At 37.3% G+C, this 27,364-nt stretch overlaps 5 protein-coding genes across 6 annotated transcripts in view; 2 read left to right on the top strand and 3 right to left on the bottom strand.

The window, feature by feature from the left end:
• Positions 1–9: 9 nt before the first annotated feature.
• On the bottom strand, positions 10–3,680 carry LOC145237313 (cell cycle checkpoint protein RAD1-like). Its single transcript, XM_080100124.1, has 7 exons — positions 3,411–3,680; positions 3,120–3,218; positions 2,665–2,810; positions 2,219–2,330; positions 1,744–1,866; positions 950–1,069; positions 10–544 (listed from the first exon to the last, which is right to left on the bottom strand). The coding sequence occupies exons 1-7, from the start codon at positions 3,513–3,515 to the stop codon at positions 407–409; spliced, it is 843 nt and encodes a 280-aa protein (XP_079956250.1). The 5' UTR covers positions 3,516–3,680; the 3' UTR covers positions 10–406.
• A 216-nt stretch (positions 3,681–3,896) lies between these two features.
• LOC145237300 (polyadenylate-binding protein 1-like) lies at positions 3,897–8,886 on the bottom strand. The gene is made up of 12 exons (XM_080100105.1): positions 8,656–8,886; positions 8,166–8,370; positions 7,832–8,025; positions 7,683–7,766; positions 7,403–7,567; positions 7,181–7,316; positions 6,911–7,116; positions 6,505–6,714; positions 6,223–6,369; positions 5,976–6,107; positions 5,509–5,692; positions 3,897–4,765 (listed from the first exon to the last, which is right to left on the bottom strand). Exons 2-12 carry the CDS (start codon positions 8,362–8,364, stop codon positions 4,482–4,484), a joined length of 1,941 nt encoding a protein of 646 aa, XP_079956231.1. The 5' UTR covers positions 8,365–8,370; positions 8,656–8,886; the 3' UTR covers positions 3,897–4,481.
• A 565-nt stretch (positions 8,887–9,451) lies between these two features.
• Positions 9,452–10,747, top strand: LOC145237312 (cyclin-C-like). The gene has a single exon (XM_080100123.1). It carries the CDS (start codon positions 9,560–9,562, stop codon positions 10,412–10,414), a length of 855 nt encoding a protein of 284 aa, XP_079956249.1. The 5' UTR covers positions 9,452–9,559; the 3' UTR covers positions 10,415–10,747.
• LOC145237315 (phosducin-like protein 3) lies at positions 10,721–13,872 on the top strand. The gene is made up of 7 exons (XM_080100126.1): positions 10,721–10,804; positions 10,875–10,983; positions 11,206–11,287; positions 11,643–11,786; positions 12,281–12,489; positions 12,945–13,136; positions 13,682–13,872. Exons 1-6 carry the CDS (start codon positions 10,799–10,801, stop codon positions 13,097–13,099), a joined length of 705 nt encoding a protein of 234 aa, XP_079956252.1. The 5' UTR covers positions 10,721–10,798; the 3' UTR covers positions 13,100–13,136; positions 13,682–13,872.
• Positions 13,873–14,089: 217 nt separating this feature from the next.
• The window catches only part of LOC145237295 (uncharacterized), a 35,721-nt gene continuing 22,446 nt past the window's right edge, over positions 14,090–27,364 (bottom strand). For both annotated transcript variants that reach the window (XM_080100100.1, XM_080100099.1), the window contains 10 exons: positions 27,217–27,345; positions 26,117–26,368; positions 23,400–25,730; positions 19,655–23,029; positions 17,897–19,393; positions 17,430–17,576; positions 17,024–17,082; positions 16,620–16,713; positions 15,915–16,052; positions 14,090–15,502 (listed from right to left, as the gene is read on the bottom strand). In XM_080100100.1, the coding sequence (XP_079956226.1) occupies positions 15,353–15,502; positions 15,915–16,052; positions 16,620–16,713; positions 17,024–17,082; positions 17,430–17,576; positions 17,897–19,393; positions 19,655–23,029; positions 23,400–25,730; positions 26,117–26,368; positions 27,217–27,345 (8,172 nt within the window). In that variant the 3' untranslated portion in view covers positions 14,090–15,352. The remainder of the gene's footprint in view (positions 15,503–15,914; positions 16,053–16,619; positions 16,714–17,023; positions 17,083–17,429; positions 17,577–17,896; positions 19,394–19,654; positions 23,030–23,399; positions 25,731–26,116; positions 26,369–27,216; positions 27,346–27,364) is intronic.

Consider the following 27,364-nt stretch of genomic DNA (forward strand, 5'->3'; position numbering starts at 1 on the left):
TCCCCGGTGTATTGAAAATGCAGAACGTTTATTTTCTTGTCTATGTAGAAAAATACATGTTTGGGTAGCCGATAGGTTGAATTGACAAATTCTAATCACAAATTTATGCTATACCACGAAAGATATACTAGAGCTGCTTTATACAAAAGTTTTTGACAAAATACAAACCCTTTTTGTGTCTGGCCATATGCAAGGAAATTTTTTGCCATAAACAATAAGTCATTTGAAATACAAAACCTACAGTACTTTTTATCTTTCTCGTGAAGGAAGCCAATCTTTGTCAAATTTGTGTACCAACACTTGTGCCAATCTGATGCTCAAGAACAGCAGTGATTCTCATACAACACAACTCACTGGCCTCGCTACCATTCACAGATTGCAGCACTTTGTGCAGCAATGTGGTTGTTTACATCGCAGGTTCATTATCATCCTCAAACTCTTCATCAGGGCAGCAGTAATATTCCACAAAACAAACTTGGGCGTTCTCATTTTTAATCATGTACTGAAGGGACAGAAATCCACGATGATCCATACGAATGCAAACCTGACATTGAAAAATAAAACAGTAAATATGTCAGATACAAATATTCTAACAATGTGAACAAGCACAAACATGAAAATATACCAGAACAGCTAGGTTGAGTGGCATTCACCATATTTGCATTTCATGATGCCATCACACTCTTTTAAAATGGAACACATTTACTATAATTTACAAAGACAGTTTTAAAGACTCTCTACATTACGTAATAATTGGAAAAAATAACCCATGTCTAAGGGACTAAAGATGTTACTAGACAAAATAAATTGAGATGGAAAAGTACGCAATATCAAATGGAAAAGTATGCAATCAAATAATTCCCTGTGATTTATAAGGATAATACACATACCAAAAAAGTTTATGCTACCTTACATAAACTATCATTAAATGGCAAAAATGGAAACTTACCTTGTTGGCTAAGTTAACAGCTTTAACAGATGGTTTGAGCAAATTTAATCGATATCGATTGGATTGAGTTTGGCCGCACTCAAAATATTCTACCATACTAGAGTCCTTGGGAATATCATTCTGAAAACACAATTTACACAAACAACATTTAAAAAAATAACAGTTTGTTACATCTCACTGAGTTTTTGTGGTCAAGGAAATGCCAATTGTACAGCACTGCACATAGATGTGAAAGCCCCAATAACATAGCTTGTCATATCAGTGGTTCTCAAAGTGGGTGCCAGGTCCCACTTGGGCCATTTTGCCATCACAAAGAGGCCTAGGAGAGTGACAATTGGGGGAATGAGAAATCAGACAGCTACACTACAACAATAAAAACTTGGTCCGATGTATCTAAACCAGGGTCACCAAACTTTTTAAAACTGGCAGTATATGTTTACGCAAGGGCTGCAAAGTTTATTAGCCCATTATGCCCTCTGTTTCAAACTTGGCCAGCGGGATAGCAAGTAACAAAAGTAAGCAACTGTTTTGGCACAATTAATATTTTTAGTCTTGTCTGTTATATATGTAACAAACTGCCTTTGGATCTCCCCTGCATTGTAATCCTATGAGACTATGTAAAATGTTACAAACTATCAATATGATTTAACAAGCCTGAAAAATATGTAATGATGGTGCATTGCATGTTGAATACATTTGTATTGCATTTCGTCTATGACGGGGAAGTATTTTTAATTAAACTAGCAGTTTACAAACAAAGTTTTAAAATCACTGGTTTCAATATTCCAACTCACATGTGACTGTCCAAGAAGTCCATATGTAGCCAATCTAAAATATGGAGCATCAGGTGACATTGTTATCTGCAACACTTCACTAGTGACATCCAATTCATTAAAGGCCTCCTTTAAGCATTCAGCCTGCATAAACGAATGTAATTAAGTTTAAAGCACCATGTTTTACACAATACTCTACGAAAATGATAATTTTAGTGTCAACCTGCATGCTTCAACCTTTTCCCATTTGTGATTTTTAAGAAATAACTTGGGACCCCCACATAAGTTTAACTTAATCTTAGAAGAGAAATGAGCAATTTTTAGTCATTGTGGAACCCTTGGAACCACCCTATGGTCCCCTGGGGGGTCCACAAACCCCAGAAGTGTTTTAAGGAAACTTTATTACAATAAGGGTACCATCTTGAAGATATCATGAGAAAGTCCTAATATAATGGTAATAATATACTTGTTTGCTTTGGCAATAGTAATTACCTACCTTCATAATAACCTTGTTGATAACATTAGCTGCAGAAAACTCAAAATCCAATGTTTGGTCAGGTTCTTGTGTTTTAATGCTACAATCAGTTACTGCTCCATCTTCTTCCAATCTGCAATAAAAACTATATTGAGTACCGTCCAAAAACAGTTGTCTAAAACACTCCAATAGAGATTGAAATTTAGAGCAGCACTTTTACATTGTTTAAACCAGATCACAAAAAAACAATCTTTACTTCAGCATGTACACAGTTTATTCAAATGGTCCCTGATTTAAGCCAATGGCCTCTTGTTATCCAACTAATAATTTTGAAATCAACCCAACTACAAAAATGGTCACAATCACTCCTGTTGAAGAACCTTGGTTTGAACACATATATATATATATATAGATAAGAATTGTACCATGAATGTGCAAGAGTAATTAGACACAGCTGTTTTACTTACGTTAGAACTATTGGGGTGCCATATCCATTGTACATCATTCGCATTGCAGTGGTCGATGGTGATGAGCTTCCAAAAATACTCAAACATTCTTGCAATATGTCTAGATTGATGCGGAATGTTATTGAATCTTCTCGAATCACATACTCCTAAACAAATCAACTTCCAGTCTAACATATTTCACAAACAACCAAGAATTAATCAACCAAACACCTGTCGTTGTTATGTAATGACACACACACTTTTTTGTCCTGGAAAATATATTGAGCTTGGGCACAACTATATCATTCGATCTAACAAAGTACTGTAGTTTCCATGCAAAATGCAAACTTTAACCAGCTCAATTAGGCACATATAAAATCCTGAACTCTTGAACATCATGATGGCATTATGTTGAACAGCATAGCTTTGACATTTTTTTTCAAACAACATTTTGGGGGATCAGCGTAGCCGTATACCTGAAAAACTTGCTCCTGAATGAATGCATTAGCTTGGATACACTTGGAGTCTTCAACTGTAACTTTGAGGCCGTTTTCTGTGGCGAAAACCGTGGCAGTCTGGAGTAAAAAAAATGTTGTTGAAGCTTTCCTAAGTTGAACTTTGTGGATTTTAAGTATAAAGTTTTTAGCCTATTTAGTGTGAATTAAAAATATATACATATATATATTTATAATTTCACTAGGCCTTTGTATACCGCAATAACTATACAGTGTGAAGCTAATGGTGTAATTCTGAAAACAAGTACTTACATCTTTGAAATGAACCGCTTTGAGAATATGGGAAACGTTTCTTGCGTTGTCAATACTTGCACTGAGCGCAAAATTCTCTTCCTCGCTTTGGGTCATGAGCACCATCCTGAACACCAACTACAGCAAACTAAGCTATATTTGATTGTAGAAAAAACTGCTGCTTCATGTTGTAAAACCCAAAAAACAACTATGGTGTTTCAATGAGATTCGAGTTCGACTGACGGTAACAAAAAGTAAACACAAATTTCCCGCTTTTACTAATGATCACGTGATGTGCCAGGCCGCCCCGCAATTAACTTTATATAGCTGGTCGCTCCCATGCGGATAATTGCTTCATAACACTGTCAGTTCACCTCAGATCGTGGCTTAACCATCACTGGTTACTCGTTGTAAACAATTTACTCAGCCTTTGTTCGTACATGCTGTTCTAATAGGTTAATAATCTCATTTCAGTCCAGTCATTCAGCAGTAAAAGCCAACACCATATCTCGTTTCTATCGTGTATTTGTTTATTAACCACTTGAAATAAACACAACACCAACTCAAAAATTTCGTACAATAACCAATTAACGTCTTTATTTTAATGCAAAGATGGTTTTTCAATTTTTTGTTTGGTTTTTTACACTACACAACACAGAAGGTTGACCTATATACATACAAGTTGACAACCTCCGGCAAAATACTTGAAACATAAGCAGCATTTGCATGCACACTATGTACAAACCCAATTTTTTTCCAGGTTTGAGCAACAGTTCAAAAACACTTGCATCTTTTGAAATTGTGTGCAAAGCATGCATAATTGTTACATAAAGTTTTTGTGAGTGAAAATCTCAATTTAAGATTAACACAGAAATTTTACAATTTTTTTCGAATATTTTTTCTTTTGACAGCAGGAGAGAAGCCCTGCGATTTGAAAACTCAGGGGTTAAGAAGAAATTTGCATGAAAGCAGCCAAAGAATCCAAAACTCTGAGGTTGATGGTGTAGCAACAGATTAGGATCGAAAAGAACACCAGATTCATGACATTTAGTAAACACAACAAAAACAGACACGCAGACAAAGCTTTCTTTTCTACTCCTGGTTACCACCGCCGACAGCAACTGGGACGGGTGCGGCTACTTCTTGGGTCACAGCAGGTTGTGCAGCAGGGGTGGGCCTGGTCTGACGCGCTTGCTGAGCAACTTTATGTTGATGGGCCTGCAGCACAGCCACTGCTTCTTCAACCTTGGCTTTAAGTGATTCACGAGACTCAAGCATGTGAAGAAGTTCTGAGTTGTCGATTTCAAGCAACATTCCAGTGATCTTAGAAGCAAGGTCTGGATGGCTGTTTTCAATGAGAGGATAAAGACGTTCGCCTGCAATTAAATAGTTCGGTTGAGACATTTATAAGCATGTCTTATACATCATTTTTAGTATTGTTGACCAGGATTTGTATGTTTAAGTTCCTTACACACAAAGGCATTTTTGTTTTGTTTTTGTGTGTCTTTTTACTAATTAATCTCATGTTTTTTCCACTAATCAGTTGTTAAATATTCTTTAGTTTTAAAACATGATAAAAAGGGTAACTGAATTGTTTACTGTAAATTTTGACCTCCGTTGACACATTTTTTAAACCCCCAAGCCCAAAAACATGTACATGGCACAAATTTCTGTTGGCTGGCTTGGGCATTATGTACACAAAGGAAACATATGCAGCCATACATGGGATTACAAAAAGGATATAAAATGCCTATTATATCCTGTCTGCAGTTGAGTGATGTATTTAGCTTAGCAGTCTTTAATAAACACACCAAATATCCCACCACTACCACCGAACATGCCAAAATGTTAGAATTCTTGTAAAAAAACAATGTCAGCTGTTTATATGTAGTGAATATATTCTTTTAGAAGTTGCTGCTGTGTTATATACAGTGTACTTAAGCATGTTTCTGATGTACTAGAATTTAATTCCAAACATTTATGTTCGCCAGTTGTATAAGGAAAAATCTGGTGATTTACTGCCAAACAGGAAGTTGGGTTGTTTATGATAGAAAACAGTGACAATTTGTAAGAAAACAACCAACCTTTAATACACAATTTAACCAACATATGTACTTACCAAGCATTTGTTTCTGTTCTTGGGGCTGAGCAGAAGCCAACATGCTGGCAGTAAGTGGTTCCTGCCCCTGAACGTGCACAGCTGGTTGCATTCCTGAGTCAGGTTGTTGCTGGTTTTGTGTCTGGCCCGGCTGTGGATATCCAGCCATGTTGGGGTTCCTCACACTTTGTGTGTATTTGAACGGCTGGGAAGGAAGTAACACTTGGTTTAGCACATGGATTGCACTTAGTGAAAACAATAACAGGGAAATCCCAAAGCACATCCTCAGGCCATTAAATTCCCACACTGTGTCAACTGGCTATTAATAAACAATGATGCCATTCTGTTCGCCTTATTAAGAAGTGGCATAAGCCATAGGGTAAATATTGCTTTCAGAATCTAATATTTTATCATATTGCTGAAAAAAAAAATCATTGTAATGATCAGCCCAATTTAAAAACCACAAAATTATAATTAAGTTTCTATACCTGCATGACTTGTTGTTGCATGACATGTTGCGATGGATGAATGTTTCCTCTGGCACCAACTGGAGTGGTCATTGGACGAATGGCCGGGCCAGCTGGGCCACGGGGCCCCACAGTTCTCATATCCCCAGCCATCTTGACAAGAAATACCACAGTTTAAATTTAGAAAAAACAGCCTATTATTGAGTTTTTGTTGCCAGGTCAACAGTTTTTTGAGTTGTATAGGTTTCTGCTGTAAAGCCGCTTTTACCTGGAAGCTTGCTTGGGCAGGCGTCTGCCATCTTGGTGTAGCTCGGATTATATGACTTGGGACATAAGTTCTTTGTGTACCCTGGAAAGGCATGAAGTATCCTGGGGCTCCAGCTGCTTGAAATGACTGACTCATCAGCTGGTTTGGCTGTAAAAGAAAGCAATCATTAGTATGAACTAAGTCGTAATCGACGAAACAACTGTACGCAATTTAAATCAAAAGACATTTTCAACCAGACTTTTATGAAGGTCATTAAACAAATTGGATAAAGTTTCTGCTTACCATTCGAACACCCATAGTGTTTGTCATCCTCTGCATGTATTGAGCAGTTAGGTGGGCTTTACGATCTTCTCTGCGCTGGGCCAATGCCACATACAGTGGTTTGGAGCCAACAATGCGACCATTCATCTCAGTCACAGCTTTTGTAGCTTCTTCAGGCGAACTGAAGCAGACAAAGCCGAACCCACGGGAAACATCACATTCGTACATAATCTGGTCAAGAAAATAACATGCTTTTTAACAAACCAATACAACTGTATAGGGTTGCTAGCAAAGTTAAACACATGATCTTTGTCATTTGATTTAATGCATCACAAAAGTAAAAACAAGCAAAACATTTTTATAAAGCTAAACTGTCAGTCACATTTCTAAGTTATTTATTTATTAACAAAATATAAAATTGACTGACCTTGGCACTTGTGATGGTTCCATACTGGTTGAAAGCCTCACGAAGATCTTCCTCATTTATGTTGTCATCCAAATTTTTCACATACAGATTAACACCTTGAAATCGCTGAATGCGATCTTGCTTTTGCTGCTCAAACTGACTGCGCAACTCATTTTGGCGCTCTTGTTTCTTTTGAGCGCGGCCAACATACAAGAGCTCATTTGAGTCTATTAAAAAACAAGACTTATATATGTTAATATGTGAATAAATTTGGCAGAAACAACAACCCACTTTCTATTTCTGTTCCATTAAGGCCTTCAACAGCATTTTGTGCCTCCTCATGTGTCTCAAAGGCCACAAAACCAAAGCCACGTGAGTTGCCATTACTATCTTTCATAACAGCAACACTTTTAACACAGCCATATTTCTGGAAAACACATTTAAGAATGAAACAAATGCATTTTTATAAAACACTTTGTTTTCGTTAAACATTAGTACAGAACAAACACACACCCCAAACATATCCTTAAGTTGATCATCATCCAGTTTGTCAGAAAAGTTTTTAATGTAGACATTCGTAAACTGGCGAACTCTTTCCCCCATCTTCTTGTTGCGCTCAGAACGTGTAAGAAACTTTCCGACAAATACTTTTTTGTCGTTCAATAACATGCCATTGACCTTCAAATAAAAAATTCTTTAATACTTGCTTGGTTAAAGTGTTTGTTTTTAACTTAAAGTTACACAAAATATAAGATAAGGATATATGTTTGTAGCAGTTAATATTTGAAGTTACCTTATCAATGGCACGGAGTGCAGCCTCTTCAGTTTCAAAATGAACAAAACCATAACCTTTGGATACACCATCACTGCAAGACACCTAAACAAAAAATAAATTTACAGTTTGCCAACATCAATCTGAGTACTAGTAAAACATCACCATACCTTGCAGGAAAGAATGTTTCCGAAAGCAGAAAAGGTGTCATACAGGGCCTTGTTGTCGATGGACTTATCCAAGTTCTTAATGAAGATATTGCCAACACCAGATTTGCGGAGAGAAGGGTCACGCTGGCTCCACATGATACGAATTGGACGACCCTTGATTGGATCATAGTTCATAGTGTCCAATGCCCGTTCAGCTAAATAGTATATAATTGTTTGTTTAATTTTAAAAATTACTGAACACACACATTTTCTCTCTACATAAGGTATTATTTAAAGCTTTACCAAATTTTTATTAAATAATAGAATTATATTGCTATTTAAACATGTGACTTACCATCAGCTGGCTGCTGAAAATTAACATAAGCATAACCAAGTGATCTACGTGTGATGACATCCCGACAAACACGGATAGAAAGAACTGGACCAGCTTGAGAAAACTTCTCATAGAGCATGGCCTCAGTTACATCAGGGTGCAAGTCACCAACATACAAAGAAGCCATTGGATAAGTGGTGGAATTGGCGTTGTTGTTCATTTTGGTCTGAGGAGCAACACAAGGTTATTTATTTTGTAAACAATTTGTAACAGTTCGTGTATAATAACAGATTTTTAAAACATCCACAAAAAAGTCAAAGACAATTATAATTTACAAACTGTTAAACAACTTGTATTATTTTACTACAACACAATACTATTAATAAAATGCTATTTTAATGTGTTTTTTAAACATACATGTCAAAATACAATTATCATGCTGTCAAAAATAAAGATTTTAACCATTTTAAATTATAAAAACAACATGAAGTCAAACAAACATATCACTTACCGATCTGGTGGTTTTTCTTCACGACAAGAAAAAGAATACACAATATTTTTTGAAATAATACAATTTTTTTGTACGTTTTCGTACGATTTTTAATTTTTTTTGTAGGTTTTTCTAATAACGCTAATGATAGTGGTAAGGACAAAGTTTATCCCGAGCACTAACACGAGGAAAAGTCTCGAGACAACGGAATTGCGTCATCGTAGCCTCAAAGCAGCCTCTTGGGAAGTTGGCGGTTCATTTTATTTTTTCGCGTTTGGGGATCAGTTTTAATTTAGATTTTGATGATAAAAAAACGTCCAAGCCAGTAGTAAAATATCAAACAAAAGTTTTTCTGACAATTTGATTTCCCCACACTTTGGAAAACGATATAATTTTTGAACATATATTTTGCTTACAGAATAAAAAAAACAGGGTATTGATTACCAAGCTTAAAAATAAACTGGGTTGTAACCTTATTAACTAGCATTTCCACATTTGAAATTCTTTGTTGACCTTAAACGACATCTAAAATGGTTTTAATTCCTTATTTGGCATTCACAATTCACATGGCCTACGTCACTTTCCATACTGTAGGGGAAGTACCAAACAAATCTTCGGGAAGTTTCGTGACTCTTTCGAGGAAGGGAGATTTCTTTTGTTTTGCGAGTTTTGACAGCTGACAATTTTTCTAATTTTAGCATCTGTTTTGTAGCCGACGTATTTTATTTTGTTGCGGTAGGTATAAAATTACGCAGTAGCATCCGTTTTCCATGTTTGCACTGAGAACATAGAGGATTTTTTGTTTTTGAGTCAGCTGGTAATGATTCTAAATTTATCCCGTGTTATCAATAGAAACTGTTGTCTTTAGGCAGAAAAATATAAAATTTTATTTGTGCTGACAAATTTGCAGTGCCACTTCCTAAGGATGGCTGGAAATTTTTGGCAAAGCTCTCACTGTAAACAGTGGATACTGACCCAAGAAGCTATATATCGGGAAAGGCATAAGGACCTGCAAGTTATCAATGAAACAGAATACCAAAAGATAATGCTATTCTTTGCCAACGTAATACAAGCTATTGGGGAACAACTAAAAGTCAGACAACAAGTTATTGCCACAGCTACTGTATATTTCAAGAGATTTTACTCCAAGCACTCTCTGAAAAGCTGTGATCCTTTACTTTTGGCCCCTACTTGTATATTTCTGGCCTCAAAAGTCGAAGAATTTGGCCCAATATCCAATTCACGTCTCATTACGGCAGTTTCAAACGTTATTAAGGGAAAGTTTTCATATGCTTTTCAACATGATTTTACCTATCGCATTAACCACGTCTGGGAATGTGAATTTTACCTTCTAGAACTAATGGACTGTTGCCTTGTGGTGTACCACCCTTACAGACCCTTGGTACAGTATTGCAATGATATGGGTAGAAGTGATTCCCTTCTGCCAGTGGCTTGGAAAATTGCAAATGATAGTTACCGTACTGACGTTATCTTACTTTACCCACCGTTTCAAATTGCACTGGCCTGTTTGCATATGGCATGTGTCATACAAAATCAGGAAGGGCAAACAAAGCAATGGTTTGCTGAGCTTAATGTTGACATGGACAAAGTTATTGAAATAACCAGGACTATATTAAAACTGTATGATCTATGGAAGGGCTTTGATGAAAAAGGCGAAATGAATATTTTGTTGAAAAAAATCCCAAAAGCCAATCCTTCATCCCAACAAAGAGATGATAAAATGGACAGACCAGCCAGCACACCTATTTGTGGAAAATAAATTTCTTTTATATTAATCAGGAAATTTTGACCAAACCTGTTTGTTGCCACTTTCTGCATTGAAAATGTAAAATCAATGTTTGTACATGAAGTAATCTATCAAATTCACATATGCAATGTTGATAGCTGTGTAAGTACATATTTCTATTTCCCTGTTAATCTTTACTGTATCTAGTATGCTTTCCATGAATTTAACATTCTGTCAAAAAAGGCAGCAATTGTGGTACCATCTGTTGCTCTCAACGTGCCAATTTTATCACTTCGACATGTTACTAGCCTAAAATGTCGTGTAATGCTTGGTTTTCCTAATCAGTTGTATCATTGTGTTGCAGAACTGATTTGTGTGTAGATAAATTTATAGCAACAGAAAAAAAACTCAAGAAAAATGCAGGTATTATTTGGTGTTTAAGTTGCACTAGTGGTCTTAGATGTAATACATTTTCGGTCGATTTATTTAACAGAACCCCAATGAAGACACAGAATGGAACGATGCCCTTAGAAAACATGGAATTTTACCCAAGAAAGAAAAGCCAGCACCTTTACCTGAAGAGGTTGATCAAACTGAAGTTGGTAAGTATCTATTGTAATATATATATATTTAATGGGCTATTTTACAGTTTGCTCATATCTTGATTTTGCTGTAAAATGAATCAATCCTGTTACTTAATAGATGTTTTCAATGCCAAAAAGTCATTTCTGTGCTTTTCGCAGCTCTTACTGTTATGAACTTAAATTTTGCAATAAATGTTTTATTGTGTCAGCAAAGGTTTTGTGAAAAATATTTTGTTGTAGTGAACAACTATGAGGACATGACACTGGAGGAATTGGATGAATTTGAAGATGAGGAGGATGAAAGAGTGATGCAGATGTACAGGTCAATAAACTACATGTACTTGTCCTATCTAAATGTGCCAATGTATTTTATTTGGGTATCCGTACAGTGGGACGTTAAAAAATGTTATTCTGACAATTTGGTATTCTAATGGTGAAGTACATAGAAGCTGTTGCTACCAGGCACAATATCAACATTATAGAGTTCTCCTGGAAATTATATTTTTGTACCTATGTTTCAACATTCTGTACAGGCCATCAGGGTAAATAATTCAGAAAAAAAATCTGTACAAAAATACTATTGCCAGAAGACCTCTAAGGTTAACAAGTCTATTCCTTACTAGGTAATCTAAAATCCTATTGTTGTATATTTCATTTAATGTTTTTTTGTCATTTAGAGAGAAGCGAATAGCAGAAATGAAGGCACTTCAAATGAAATCAAATTATGGTGATGTCAGGGAGATATCAGCAATTGATTATGTCCAAGAAGTGAACAAGGCTGGAGATGGGATTTGGGTTGTCCTTCACCTGTACAAACAGGGGTAAGAATAACAAATGCCAAGACCAAAAACTTTCAAGTAAAGTCAGTGGTTCAAATGGTTCAAGGGAGGTCTGTAGATGCAAAACTTTCATAAGACTTTTCAGTCTTTGAAATAGGGTATTTGTATGTGAGGTTCCACAGACACGATAAATTCATGAAAGGGTTTGTAACTGCAAAAAGGCTGAGAACCACTGGTCAAGACACATACTGTCTAGTAAAAGACCTATGCTCATAATATGATGAGGATTTTGCTGTGTAAGAGCCAAAACTGCCAAAGTTGTGGTTGTTTAATTTACTGGATGAACATGATAATGCTTAGTGTTTAGCCAAGAGTGTTTGATTAAAAGCTAAGTTGTCACTGATTTTTTTAAATTTGGGTAACTGTACAATCGTTGTACTCTTGTAACTTTATTTGAGTTTTTACTTTTTAGCACTTACCATTCTCAAATTTGGATTAAGTGTCATAATCATAGGCATTTATAAAATATTTTTCAGAATCCCGTTGTGCAGCCTCCTTAATCAGTATCTGTCACGACTGGCCGCAAAATTTCCTACCGTAAAATTTCTGAAGAGTATTTCCACCACCTGCATTCCAAACTATCCAGACAAGAATGTTCCAACAATATTCATTTACAAAGATGGAGAGATGGCTGCCCAGTGGATCGGCCCTCTTTCTCTTGGAGGAATGAACTTAAAACAGGACAGTAAGTAAAACAAAGAAGTTATCTAATGCTTTTAACAGTTGTACAGGAGCTGATAAAATTGTTTTCTATAATGTCGTCATCAAGTGTATTACTTTGAATTTTCATTTTGGACGAAATTTAACTAGTGGACCATCTGAAAAATGGCCAAGATACATTTTGAGGTGTTAAATTTGATTCTTTAATACAGTAAACCCCACTTAATCTGGAACCGTTCAGACCAAATTAACGGATGTCAATTAGTTCAAGCCTTAATGATGTTACAAATCATCTGTAGTCTGTACCAAGTTTTATTTTTCTGAATTAGGCGAAGATCCAGTTTAACTGAATCTGGTTTAACCAAGGTTTACTGTAATTACAAACATAAAAAACTAAAAAGCATTGAATGTACTAATTTGAGAACATAAAACTGCTTTAGAATGGTGAGTGCATTCAAATATACTTAACCCGTTTTTTAGTGTTGGAATGGCGACTAAGCAAACTTGGTGTCGTAACGAGTACATTAGAAGAAGACCCAACACCTAAAGTACATGACGTTATGACCTCCTCTATAAGATCTTCGTATCAGACCAGCAAACGAAAAGATGAAAGTACTGATGATGAGGAATACTGATATATCTCAGTATTTTCGTCAAGTTTCTGCTTTCAAGGTTGGTTTTGATCATTTCTATTACAGGTTGTAACTTGAAACTAAACAACACTTTCTTAAGGTTAGACTTTGTATGCTTCCATGATATAGCTGCTATTAACAGCTTTGTTGCGATTATCCCTGTAGAAAACATCTTACATTTGTTTTGTTTTACCAATAGCCAAACCAGGGGTGTCCAAACTTTTTATAATGGGGGTGAATTTTCATCTGGTGGAAACGCCCGCGGGCCAAGTTTTTAATTGTAGAAATTGATTTAAGGAAATTGTGGAATTTTGTTGCGTCAGAACCACATATACTTTCGTTTTACCGGTAAATAAAGTTCTATGAAGAGCTTTGGCGTGAAGTCGCAAGTCGACACAACCCAAAAACTTAATCCAAACTATGGTGGCTATACGCAACACAATTTGAAACAACAGCCAAGGGTCACGTGAAATCCCCCTTGGGGCCGCACTTTGGACCCCTGAGCTAAACAATATCAAATTGAGTATTTTTCCTGTCTCGCTGAAGTGTTTCTTAAAGAATCTAAAAACGAAATGTAATATTTAGATTCGAAGAATTCCAAGTGTGGTCTCGCAATGAAATGCAGTTGTCCAACTTCAAGGCCAAGCATGGACATTCTTCCAAATTCATTTATACCAGAACATTTTAATAATCATGGTTTCTTTATGTATTGTGCATGTGTCTTATTTGTTTTTCGTCAAAATCATTCAAAAGTTAATTAGAATCATTCAAAACTGCCTTTGTTGTAATAATGAGTGTTACATTTAAGGTGTAATATTTTTCTAGTTACAGTTGTGTGACAATTTTTCAAACAAAACAGGTCTTTAAACACATTAATGGCACCAAAAAACTGTATTGTTTAATTTTTTGCAATAATATATGTAAAACAAATACAACAATCTTATGCTAACTGACATTGGGACTTAATTTTGTAATCTAAACAGCTCTTCAAACTTTTTTAAACCAGTATATAACGCATTTATTAGGCTTCGCAAAATAAGTGCGCACAACAAACACAAGGACAACGTTATGAGAAAAACAATAACACAGAAATAGGACAGTTCCATACTTTGCAAAGCAGCGAGATGAAAAGAAATGTGAAGAGCGTATGGAATGACTGCCGTGTGTTCATAGATAGCACCAAAAATTGTGACAACTCCCAAAAATATTGCACACTTTATACCAAAACTTGTTACACTACATTAAATTAAGGGTTGGAATAACAGCAGCCCTACATGTAAATTACCGCACCACGAAAGCAGAAGAATAGAGAATACTTTGGGCACCAATCACAATTTATATGCATTGGTTTAAAACCTTTTTAGGGAAAAAATAACAGGCTCCAATGGGCTTAGTATGTCCCACTTAAGAAATATAAAATCACCTGCTATAAAATCAAATTCAGCATTGAGATGTTAGACTAACTGCGAAAATTTTATTTTTTTAACAAGGCAATTATAATTGTGATTTAGTTTCAAAAGGGAAGAAGGGTAGATAGACAGACGCGTTTCATCACGTGGCCGAACGCGTGTTAAAATCAAACAGTTGTTTTCTACGAGTTTGCAGCTGTTGGCAAAAGCGACACATGGTGGCCAATGATCATCTATGCTGTATAGACTATAACACTACCGTAGTATTGGCCTACAACTGCATTAGGCGTCTATTCTGTACCGTAAAATTTATTGACTTTAATCAATGGGTGTGGTTATAATGAAACATGCAATGTCATGTATGCGCTCCTTACAAGCGTCCGATTTCTATTGAATCAAGCATATCGCGTCGATGAATGTGAAAAAGTACGTGTGGGAAAAATTATGGAGCCTTGTGATCGAGTTGTTTGGGGCAATGTGACGTATATATAATCTAAACTACATGAACGAAAAGTAAATCTAAAGCTATTGAAAATTATGAAACAACTAATCATAAGTTGCTTACAGAAGGCCTTTGTCAAGACCTAGCAAAAGGTGCTGGTTTGATTTTAATTTATAACTTGCAATACTTCAGAAACCGTCATGTATGGGAGGCACTTTGTTATGTTGTGTTGTTCGAGATTGCATCAGTCTGTTCCCAAAATCCGTTTCAACATGATACAGCGCAGTCAGCGGCTCCACAAAATCACAGTGTTTTGAACCGACTGATCCGCATAACCTTGCTATATGCCCACGGTGGTCACCGTATAAATAAGATCCGGTCATCGGCGATTGCACTCAACTTGACTTATAGACCGGACAGGCACTTGATGGCGAAGGCGTGAATGAATATCAAGTAAAGTCCAATGAGGGCACGCAAAGAATACGGCCGAATGTGTGAGCGCAAGCGAGATCTTCCGCACAACATTTGCCGAAATCCTGCCTTGGATCGACTAATCTGTAAAATGCAAGTAAGGGATTTTACTTGTGAAGTCAAAACGAATCATTAGTCGTGCCACAAACCCAAGATAATGATAATGTACTGTGTGTCGCGTATAATGTTTCTCTTATCTTTGGGTTTTTACCCCGCATATAAATTTTTGACCTTTTGGAACGTGAACGTTTCGATTAGGTAAAAAAGTATATTTAATCCTTTTTTGCAACGTAACTTGGACTTAAATCACGATTTTCTAGAAACATACAAATTTAGCAACACATAATCAGTTTCGACGATCTGAAAACACATCAATGACGTCACAAATGTAAGTCTATTACGTCATCAAAAATATTGACCTTCACGTCACGCAATGAACATTTAAGTACAAATAATGACGAAGAGTCAAAGATATCACGTAACTTCAATGACAAACCTTGCGCTTAAAGGTGGAAGGCTTGAGAAGTATCGGTTCCTCTTCATCAGAAAACACGTGACTCATGTTGATGGATGTGGAGTGATCTCCCTGCTGTCTCCAAGCATCTTCCACTTCTCTCTTGCATCTTTCGTCCGTCTGAAATGCAATTTTGGTAAAGTTGTTCATGAAAACAAATTGGAAAAAGTAGAATCATTTGATTGAGCCGTTTCTGACCCTCCGACATGCAGCTAACTTATCGATGAGCACTGTCGTTTTCAAGTATAATTTTAACTATGAAAACATGTTTCCAAAAAAGCAGAATCAGTCGATAATGCTTAAGAATATATATATAGATATGTATATATTTCCAATAGGCAAAATATATATATATTCTGAAGCATTATCGACTGAATCTGCTTCTTTGGAAACCTGTTTCCATAGTTAGAGGGGAAAAATTTTGGGTCGAAATTACATGCAACGAAACGAATAAAAAATCAGTTTTATCAGTTTACAAGGATCATGGCTAATTTTCCTTTACGCTGCTCTTTGTGCACAGAAAAAATCAGCGCTGCACATAAAGTGGTATCCAAAGCGTGCACATCTAATGCGCACAGTAACCCTGCGTATACACGATAATTAGGAAAAACATTAATAGTTATTTCTAAAGAGGTTAATAGTGTTGGCTCCGGTCTTTCAAACTACGTCCGAGACATCTTTTCTTACCTCTAATCTTCGTGAGATTTCTTCTTGCAGTTGTTCCTCCAGAGAAGTAATTCGATCTTCCAACATATTTTTCTCAGCAACAGCCTCCTCCAAACTACAACACACAACATGTCATTCGTTTACCGTTTGTACCTAATATATCATCGTCTTGAAGTCCAACACATTTCAGTAAATTACAAAACAATATTGCTCATTTTTATAAATCAAAGGCAATATACGTGGCAAAAAAACAATCATTAGATGCGTTTTTAGGTCGCACTTTAAGTAATTGATTTATTATTTGACAAAATGTTCTATTTAAAGGAGACCTTTGAGGAAAATATACTTTTCTATCACGTACGTGCGGCATGTTTGCTAGTACTAAGGGCGCCCGTTATAAACATGCCTATAAGCTATATTCTTACCGTTTCTCAAACAGCTCGTTGGCGTCGTTGGTCGGGGGAGTCTGTTGCGTCAGTGAGCTCTGTTAAACGAAAACACACAATGAAATTTACGGTTATAGATTACCGCTATCAAACATACACTGCTTTACGTCTTTATGAGTGTTCAAATAAATTAATGTTTATTTTAGCAAAACACCAAAAAAACCTTTTCAACATACGTTTTAAAGTTATCTTTAAATGAAATTTCCTTATTTTGTGTGAGCAAATATGGCAAAAAGTAGTTTAAAAGAACGCAAGTGCGGTAAACAGGCTTTCCTGAAATCATTTTCCACGCAATATCTCATAGAAAACAAACGCAAAATGTTACAATTTAAAATAATGCCGTCTACCACCCCTAAACATACGTTTAAAACTATTATAAATTTACCTCATGTGTCAGTCGCTTGACTTCTTCGACTGTTCTCAAGTATTCTGTGTGTAGATTGTTGTACTGTGCCTGATATTGCTGTAACATCTGGTTCATGGATAGAACTTGCGAGTGAAGAGAATCCCTCTCCTCGAACGCTGTCTGCAACTATAAATACAAAGAGATTGTGCTTTTACGTTTATTCAAGCCTTTAGTAGAGAAGAATAGGAAAAAAATGTGGATGTCGATTTGTGTTTCTCAAAATCAACTCAGAAACTTTTAACTGTGCATTTCTTTAAATAAAAAGGGGGGTGGCTAGCTTAATTGGGGGTGATTTTTGGAGACCAGATTAAGAACCGTTTATGAATACGCCTTTGTAACGGGAATGGTTTAGCGTGTAAAGTGAATTTCAAGCTATGCTGTGAAGTTTTGACGCAAAGTTTAATATAAATGCTCGTAATCATATTAGCTTGCACATTCTCTCTAACCTGTGCCGTCTGATTTTGCAACCGTTGATCAGAAGCTGTAACTTGTTCTTGCAAGATCCTCACATGCTCCTGCGCATCTTCGCCCAAAGCTTGTTCCTTTGCATCAAGCGCAGTTTCAATCTCCTTTAATCGTGACTTCAGTACTTCAAAGGCGCTCTTAGGAGCAGAAGACAAACCCTCTGATGCCTGTTGGAGGACTTCCTGTGTCAGCAGAGGTTGAGGAGCTTGGAGGATGATTTTCTGGAAGACAGATCCATCTTGCATTAACTGAAGTGAAAGATCCTTGATCTGTTTTTCAAGATTAACAGCATCAATGCTTCTTTGTTGTTCAAGCTGTGACATGGCATTGTCGAGGTATTCTGCATAAGATTGTTTTTCCATGTCGGCCTTCGAAAGAGCCTCATCCTTTTGTTCAAGGATCGCCTCCAAATACTTTATCTTTTCATCTTCTTCGCCGGATGACATTAAAAAGTGAGTCTTTTCCTCTTCCCAACGCTTCCGGGATTCTGAAATCTCCTCCTCAAGAAGAAGATACTCTTTTTCATTGGTCGCGATCCTTGTTTCAAGATGGTGGATCTCTTCCAGCTTAGAAGACAATGCCGAGTTTAATTCAACCAGCTCGTCGGACAAGCCTTTATTTTCTTCTGTCAGATCCGTGTTTTCTGACTTCAGAGTTTCAGCATCAAGTTCATAGTCACTGATTTGTTCATTTTTGGCTCTCAAGTTCAACTTCAGCCTTCGAATGTCATCTAGATAGGCGGCGAGCATGTTACTGATGTCAGCTACACTGGCGACTCCAAAACTTTGCAGGAGCTTCTTATGTTCTTCCCTGGTCTCCACTACCCCCTCTTGTTGTCGATGGATGACTCTATCCTTCTCAGCAAGTTCTGACTTGAGATGGTTCTCATTCGATTCGTACTGCGTTGTCAAGGCACTCAGAGATTGGGTTTGAGAGATAAGCTCGGATACTTCGGTCTTGAGGCTGTGGTTTTCAGTTGTGGAGCCAGCTAGTTCGCTTTTCAGCCTCTTGCAATCTGAAACGAGCTCCGAAACCAGGCGTTCGCGTTTTTTCAGCTCTTCATGATTTGCATGAGCTTCACGTTTTATTATTTCTGTGTCAGGATCTTCAGTGTTCTGGAAGGTTTCGTTGACAATCCTTTCATTCTCAGCTTGTTCTTCTTCCAACTGTCTCTCCAAAGCTTCGACCTTCCTAACGTTTTCCTTCATCACAGCATCAAGGTTACTCAACTCGTTGTTCTTCTCGTCAACCACTGCTTCTAGATTTTCGCATTCTTCGTTTGCTTCATCCAACAAACGTTGCAATTCAGACATGGTTTCTTCATTTTCAGCCATTGCAGCTTCTAAGTCTTGGATTTGATGGGCCGATTGGTTGTTTTGTTGTTCCAAATCTTTTACTGTTTCATGCAGTTTGTCAGATTCAACAGTCATTCTCTCTGTTAACTTTTCAAGTTTGCTCTCAGCGTCGTCTCGTTGGCTCTGCAAAAAGAAACGCTTTGTTGTAAGCGACGTTTAAATTGTATTTCAAAAGACTATCTGTGGAGTAAGTGATATCAATTCTAAAACAATTAAGAGATACAACTTCAGTGATAAATAGAAGCAGCGGTTTATAGCTACGGCATATTTTCTCAACCAAAAACAGGCCACAGTTTGAGCATTGGTTTGCAATAAAGTTGAATATGCAATTAACAGAAACCACACACATTGCACTATGGTACAGAAAAATGCATATTTACTTACTGTTGTTAGCTCTAATTCTTTGGTGCACTTCTTTAGCTCTGCAGTGAGCCTTTCCGTAGTTTCGGCCAGTTCCTTAATCTTGCTTGTAAATTCGTCAATCTCGCTTTTAAAAGATTCTTCCGCATTTTGAAGGAGGGTCTTTTCCTCTTCACCAATCCGAATCTTTTCCTCCAACTCTTTTACTTTTTCTTCCAGCTCAGAGCATCGACTTTGAGATACTTTGTCATCTTCCTCAAGCGATTGAAGTCGTTGGACAACAGCCGACTCTGATCGTCTTCTTTCTCGAAGTTTCTCGCGAATCAGAGCGTTCTCTTTCTCCAGTCGCTTTTGGACTTGCTCGTAACTTTCCTTTTCGACTTGGAAAGCCGTGTTTAAATGATCACAATCACGCTGCAAGGCTTCGCATTTCAACCTGATCTTTGCATGTTCCTCTTTGTCGCCTTTCAACTTTTTAAGCTCTGCGTCATTTTCACTGAGCTTCCCATTCAAGTTTGTAATTTCATCATTGAAATCCTCGACTTGTTTTTCAAGATCCTTCACCTTGGCTTCCTCGTCAGCAAACTTAGTTAACATTTCTTCCGCAAGCTTCTTGTGGGAAGCAGCTTTTTGGGCAATTTCCTCCAACTTGTTGAGTAACTTCTTTATTCCAGGTTCTTGCTCCCACAACTCTGGTTGAGTCGCTTTTAGTTGTTTTAATGTTTCTTCAATCACCTCCCTCCTAGCTTTGATCAAGTCATCTTCATCTTTACTTATTGGCGCAGATTGTAGTAGGGTTTCTTGTTGTATTGTAACTTCAGGACCTTGTGTTGTCAATGCATGTTCTCTTGCACTAACTGCATCAGGTTTTTCCTGTTCAAGCGTCTTTATCTGGTTATGCAAGTCTTCTATTTGTTTAGTCGCGAGCACATTTTCTTCCTGCAGAGATGCAATCTGTTCGGACATATCAGGTGACAGAGATGATAAACTTTCTTCAAGCTCTTTGCATTTTGTCTCCAACGCCAGCTTATCATTCTCCAGGGCATCATTAGTTGATCTTAACTCGTCGATAATGATCGTTGCTTCATCACTCGAATCAGCCACCTCCAAATCGTGCAGTTTTGCTTCCAAGTCCCCACAGCGATGGACTAGCTCTTCGCGTTCCAGTGACTGCTTCTCGAAGTCTTTGATAAGAGTTTCAAGCATCTTGACTTTCTCGGTCTTCTCCGCATCAAGAGCTTCGCACTTTGAGATCAAAACCTCACTGCCATCCTCCAGTTCTTTGATGCGGCTCTTAAGCGAAGTCAACTCTTGTGCGCTTGCCTCTCCCTGCCCGAGCGTTTTCTCTAGCTTGCGGATGCACTTCTGCGCAGAGCGTAATGCCTCCGTGCGTTCGGTCAATGACTTCTCCATTTTTGAAGTGCGCGTTTCCATAGCAACTACCATCTCGTTCATGTCCTGGTTACAAGTTTGCAATGTCGAGATTTCAGCATCAAGTTCGGTGATGCGCTTTTGTTTTTCTTGTAGCTGTTGGTCAAGTTCAACCTTTTCATCACGCAACTTGGATATATCGCACTTCAGCTGCTCAACTGCATTGCCAGAGTCTGAAGACGCGTTAGCTAAAAGAGCCATTTCTTCCTGAAGTTTTAGCACCTGTTCAGACTTTTCCACAAACTCTGCTTGCAGCTGCTCATTGGCGGACTTCATATCGGTTAATTGCTTTTTCGATGAAGATAATTCCTCCTCATGCTTTTTCACAGATGCGAGTAATTCTTTTCGCGACAACAGAGCAGCTTTCAACTTCCTCTGCAGCTGGTTTAACTTCTCATCAGCTTCAGACTTCTGCAAGTTTTCTTGTTCCAAAGCAGCTTGTTGGCGAGATTCTTCAACTGATCTTAGATTCATTTGCAGATCCTGGATAACTTTATTCAGCCTTTCAACTTCGTCTTTGCTCTGGTTTAAAGCATTTTCTGAAGCAGTCAGTTCATTTTGAGAAGTGACAAATTTACTTTCGACTTCGTTAAGCTGGTTTTGATACGATTCAACTTGACTAGCTAAGTTTATGTTTTCGGATTGTAACGTGTTCAATTCAGTTAACATGGACTGGTGACGTTGTACGTGATTTTCTACTTGAACTTGAAGATCATCGTGCGAACTTTGAAGCTTTTTATATGATTCAATCTCACTTTGTAATTTAGAGTTTTCTTCTTTTAGCTTCTGCAATTCAGTCAATGTTGCTTCATTATCATTTGACTTTCTTGACTCAAAATCCTCACATAGATTTCTTAGACGTGTGCACTCCTCACTGGTGGCTTCCAAATCACGTGTTTTCTCGTTTATTTCGAGTTGCAACTCATTTATCTGCGTATCCAGTTGGCACAACTTGGCTTGCTGTTGATTAGCATTGTCGTATGACGTCTGTAGTTCAGACTTAGCGTTTTCAAGTTCTGATTCTAACTCGTTTTGATTACGAAGTCCGTCTGCTTGTGCAATAGCAACTTGGAGCTGACTTTCCAAGTCTTGAATAACTTGATCTTTTGTTTCTGTTTTCTGGTTAAATTCGTCGTTTAGCTTATGAAGTTGCAATTCAATTTGTTCTTTACCGTCAATCGCACTGGCAAGGTCAGAGGTTAGATGAACAATCTCTTCATGTTTGCGAGTCAATTCTTCAGCCTTTGTTTTTAAGTCATGTTGGAACGTGTTATTAGCGTTATGTAATTCCGCTACCTGGCCCTCCATCTTCTGCAATTCTGCACATTGCTGCTCAAATTGTGTTTGCAAATTCGCAAATGAAATGTTTAAATCTTTTATGACTTGTTCCCTGGCAGTGGTTTCATCTTTGCTTTTCTTTAATAAATCTTCTAAAGAGGACTTTTCATCTTGCAATGCGTTGTTATCGGTAGTGATTTCTTTGATAGAACGCTCAAGCTCTTTGATAGAAGCATGCAGATCGATTATTTCAGCATTTAAACTCTGTAATTGACTTTCCTTTTCTTCTGAAACAGAGTCATCGAAACTGGATTGCTGCAGACTTTCATTGACGATCTCTGATCTTGGTGTGGACATGGAATCATTAAGCTGTGCTTCTAAGTTGGTTTTCTCCTCGTTTAAGGATTCGTTGAGTTTCTCAGCTACTCCTGCTCTCGTCTCAGCATCCTTTAGTTTTGCCATCACTGATTTTCTGGACACAAGCGAAGCCTTTAACTTCCTCTGAGTGTCGGTCAATTGCTTTTCAACCGCTGCGAGTTTGGTTGTGACGTTATCCGCTCCGTCGGTCGTTTCTGTGCTGGTCAGTTTGGTTTCCAAATTTGAAATAGTCGCCTTTTGTTGTTCAACAGTTCCTTGTAAATCAGCAGCAGCCGCGGTTAAGCGCTTGACTTCGTCATTTAAGAGATCACTCTGCAACGTTAGATAAAGTGTTACATTTGTGCAAGTTCATCGTAACATATTAGTTTCAAATTAATTCTACATACACACACGTTAAGCTGGGATTTGCAGTTTTCAAAACAAACAGGTTATAGCTACCGGTACGAATTTAAAATCACGTTGTCAAAATGATAAAAAGATTCCATTTTACGGTGTGGTGGGTATGTTGGATTAGCCTACGATCACATAAGTGCACTACTTTAGATACCAAACTATTATGTGCACAAATGTAAAAAGTTAAAATGCATTTTGACCAAGAAAAGGAACAGAAGAGGATACAAAAAACGTTACACAGCGGGTCATAATAAGAAACTATACTGTATTGAACAAAGTTGTGACTTACGTTTTTCAAAAGGTTTTCTTTTTCGTTCACCAAACTCTTCAGTTGTGTTAAAGTGGATTCGTGCATAAATGAAAGTTCGTCACGTTCTTTGCTCAGCACAGCCGCGTCTTCACGATTTTTCTCCAGTGCAACTTCCAATTCAGCAACTTTGTCCATCAGCTTTTCTTCGTTTTCTTGAGTAGAAACCAAAACATCTTGAGACTTCGCAAACATACCCTTTGCCATTTTCAGTTCCTCAACCAAAGTTTGTATCTGGATATTGTCATTTTGGCTCCTACTTTCTTTGAGAAGAGAGTTCTCTTTCTCCAAACTTCTTATACGCTCCTGTGCATCCACAATCGCTTCCTCTTCCTTGCATCTTCGTTTGTTTTCATCGTCTAACATCCGACTCACTCCTGCCAACTCTTCCTTCTTGTTGGACAACTCTTTCACAAGTTCCTCATTAGTGCACTTAAGTTCATCAGTTTGTTCGCTCATCTTTGAGTTCTTGGACTCAAGATCATTACACTCAGTTTTGAGTTGGTCAACCTCGGACTGTCTTAATTTCAAGCTGCTTTGTAATTCATTGAGTTGCTCAAACGTGTTTGATAATTCCAAATTATTTTCTTCAAGTTGGTCAGTGAAATTTTGCTTGAGGATACGCAGAGCCTCTTCCTTATCATCCCATGCGTTTGAAACTTGAGCTTTAAGTTGGTTTATTTCACTTAAATGCTCATCAAGTTTATTATGCTGCTCTGACTGTGATTGATTTAGTTCTTCTTGTAAGGTAGCAATGGTTTGATTCAACTTATTCAGGTCTTGAAGTTGAGTGTTAAGCGCATTTTCTTTTGCATCGACAGCATCTTGCAAGTCCTTTGACATTTGCAAACTGTCACCTAACTGGGATTTGTAACTCTCAAAGGCTTTGTCCTGTTCTTCAATTCTATTGGTGAGACCAGTGATCTGATCTTTCATCTTTTCCAGCCCATCTTCCTTAGATGACAGTGCATTCGAAGTATTTTGCAAACTTTCCTCCACCATGACTCGGCTCTCATTTTGAAGCTCATCTATGGTCTTGTTCTTCACTTCAACCTCCTCTTCCAAAATTTGGGACTTATTTCTAAGTTCAGAAACTTCATTCTGAATTCCATGTAGGGATGTGGACAGATCTTCAATTGTTGATTGCAAGGAGTCCTGAAGGATTTTGCTTTCCTCCTTACTTATGTTAAGTTTGTTTTCCATTTCGTTTAAAGAGTCTTCACACACAAGTTTCTCTTGTTCCTTGGATTTTAACTGATCCTGGATTTCTTGCAAAGATAATAAGGTTTCTTGCAGTTGTAATTGACTGTTCGTTAGGTTGTGTGATATCTCGTCAATTTTATGGGAAAGTGTATGAATTTCTTCATCCTTTAAGCGCAATTGTCCTTCTGCTGCTTCTACTTCCTCGTTGTACTTGGTGTTCTTTTCACAGTATTCAGTCACTGAGGATTTTAACTCACCAATGACCAACTCATTATGTTCAACGACCTGTTTGGCTTGAGCAAGTTCTGTACAGGCCGCAGTTTTCAACTGGATCTCATTATTAACTTGATTTGAAAGCTCTTCTTTTTCCAGCTTCAGGCCACAGATGGCTGATTCAAGCTCAGAAATCATTTGTTGCATGTTGGAAGTTTGTTCATCATCAGAGAGACTTCTTGCTTCAAGTTGTTTCTTAAGAGTTTCATTTGTGTTGCTTAAATCCACCATCTTTACTTTAAACTCTTCCTCTGCATCAATTAATCTCTGTCGCTCCATCTCCACTCTGTTCAGCTTCTCCAAGATCGCTTCCTGCCTCTTTGATTCCTCCTCTTGAGATCGCAACAGTTGCTCCAGTTGTAAAGAGTGTGCCTGTTTTTCTTGTTCCACAGATGCAAGGATTACGGCTTTTTCTTCTTGAAGTTGGGAAACTAACGCACTTCTAGCTTCAAAATCTTGAGCAAATTTGTTCTTTTCCGTAAAAGACTGTTGAAGCTGTTCTTGGATGACATGATGTTTCTCTTCTTCACTTTTTCTTGCCTCCAAGAGAGAAGAAAATTCACTCTTCACTTTAGAGAGCATTTCATTCTTAACCTCCAGCTCTTCAGCAAGTTTTGTGTTTTCTTCTTTGGAAGATTGTAAAACCTGTTTGATCTGAGTCTGCTCTTCTTGTTTTGCTTCCAGAAGATCAGACAACTCACTTTTTACTTTTGAAAGCATCTCATCTTTGACTTGCAGATCCTCTTGTGAACTGGACATCACTGATACAAGCTGTTCCTTCATTGAGGAAACCATCATGTCTGACTCTTCGTTTTTCTTCTGCAAGGTAACCAGTTCCTGAAACAACACATTAGCTGTTGGTTTTTAAAGTTGACTGAAATTTCTGACCACTGTAATATCGCGTACAGTAAGATGTGTTATGTTTGTTTTTAAGTGTCAATTAAACTAAGAAATACAGGAAGTAGGATACTAATGTGAGAAGGATTTTGATCAAAGCTACCCCACTGTGTATGTAAAAAAACTAGCTGCAACCCAATTCTGTGGTATGATATTCCTAACACTCAAGCTTAAGGACCGTATAGCAATGTAAACAGAAAGCATACAACAGTGTTATAAAATCAAAGCCTAAAGGTTGTGTTATGTTTTGCTTTTTAACTGAAAAACTATGTGTAACTTTACAACACCGATCAATGTTCAAGAAGTGTTAAGAATTTCAATCCTACCTGTTCGAGGTCAGCAATCTGGTCTACAAGGGATTTTATCTTCTCCTGTTCATCGTTATCCTTCTTCTGAAGTGACTCCTCCAAAACCTGTTCACTCCTGTTGCTTGATGCTTTTGCCTCTTCCAGCTGGATGTGAAGATGCTTCATCTCTTCACTGAGCTTCTCATTGTCTGCTTTTGCATGCTTCAATTGGACTTGTACAGCACGAACTATTTTCTTTGCTTTTTCTTTATGTGCTTCATGTTTTGTTGCCTGTTGGCAAAAAGGTAAATTTGAAATACAATCAACAATGATATAGTTCAAACAAAGGACAACTAAAATTTACTCAGACTGAAATGGTATTTTAAAGTTTTTTTTGGTAGAAACTTTTTGTTAGGCTTTTTATATTGTCAAATTTTAAGTAAAACTTGTCATGAAAATACAAAGCATGTACTACAAAGGAAACTAGGCCTGTTAACCAGGATGAATCGTACCTATAAACCAAAAATCACACCCTAACTACCACAATACACATACATCACTGTTTAAAGCTTAGCAAACCACATACATTCATCTAAGTATGCTGTAATAATAAACAGTCATTTTTTTATGAAAATAAAACATACCCATATTTTAATTTTCAATGGGCTCTTAATTACAGAAAAGAAGCATTTAGTAGATCTCATTAACTAAGATTCATTTGAACCCGACATTATGAAATTATTAGTGGATTTTGCAGCGAGTGACAATCTTCTATTCTGGCCAATAATAGGCATGTAAACACAACGTGAGGTACACAAAAGCTCAATTCTACGCAAACCATCACAAGACACCTGACATCAAAACACAGCCAATTTACATGATTAACTTACTCGTTATTCCAAATCACAAGGCTAAAAATACATAAAACACAATAAAGTAAAACAAAACACAGGTTTTATGTAAAAAGCTAGAAAATGGCACTACAATAAACCTTGGTTAAACCGGATTCGGTTAATCCGGATCTTCACCAAATCTGAACAATTTTTTTGGTCTAAACAGGTCCGGATTAACTCCGATTTGTTGTAATCAGTATTACATGTAAGAAGTAACACAGTATTGTTGCAAGCATGGTGTATTACCTGGTCCTTAAGAGCTGCTTCTGTTTCAGTCTTTGAATTGTTTAGTTGTTCAGTTAAACTCTGTATTTGATCTTCATACTGTGACGACTCCATCAATGAGTTGTTGGCGCTCTCAGTAAGACTTCTCACCTGAAAATGTAATTTCCAA

This window comes from Phallusia mammillata, chromosome 7 (assembly GCF_965637545.1).
Source record: "Phallusia mammillata chromosome 7, kaPhaMamm4.hap1.1, whole genome shotgun sequence".
Taxonomy (NCBI): Eukaryota; Metazoa; Chordata; class Ascidiacea; order Phlebobranchia; family Ascidiidae; genus Phallusia; species Phallusia mammillata.

Bases quoted from the DNA above. Each gene is read 5' to 3' on its own strand.
- LOC145237313 (XM_080100124.1), bottom strand. From the start codon at position 3,515: ATGGTGCTCATGACCCAAAGCGAGGAAGAGAATTTTGCGCTCAGTGCA. The intron at 2,811-3,119 runs GTATACGGCTAC...TGATTTGTTTAG, and splicing joins TTCAGGAGCAAGTTTTTCAG to GAGTATGTGATTCGAGAAGA. The intron at 2,331-2,664 runs GTAAGTAAAACA...TTTTTATTGCAG, and splicing joins GGCACCCCAATAGTTCTAAC to ATTGGAAGAAGATGGAGCAG.
- LOC145237300 (XM_080100105.1), bottom strand. From the start codon at position 8,364: ATGAACAACAACGCCAATTCCACCACTTATCCAATGGCTTCTTTGTAT. The intron at 6,108-6,222 runs GTAAAAGCGGCT...TTTCTTGTCAAG, and splicing joins CTGCCCAAGCAAGCTTCCAG to ATGGCTGGGGATATGAGAAC. The intron at 4,766-5,508 runs GTAAGTACATAT...ATTTAATTGCAG, and splicing joins AGAACAGAAACAAATGCTTG to GCGAACGTCTTTATCCTCTC.
- LOC145237312 (XM_080100123.1), top strand. From the start codon at position 9,560: ATGGCTGGAAATTTTTGGCAAAGCTCTCACTGTAAACAGTGGATACTG.
- LOC145237315 (XM_080100126.1), top strand. The intron at 10,984-11,205 runs GTAAGTATCTAT...ATTTTGTTGTAG, and splicing joins GGTTGATCAAACTGAAGTTG to TGAACAACTATGAGGACATG. The intron at 12,490-12,944 runs GTAAGTAAAACA...CCCGTTTTTTAG, and splicing joins AATGAACTTAAAACAGGACA to TGTTGGAATGGCGACTAAGC.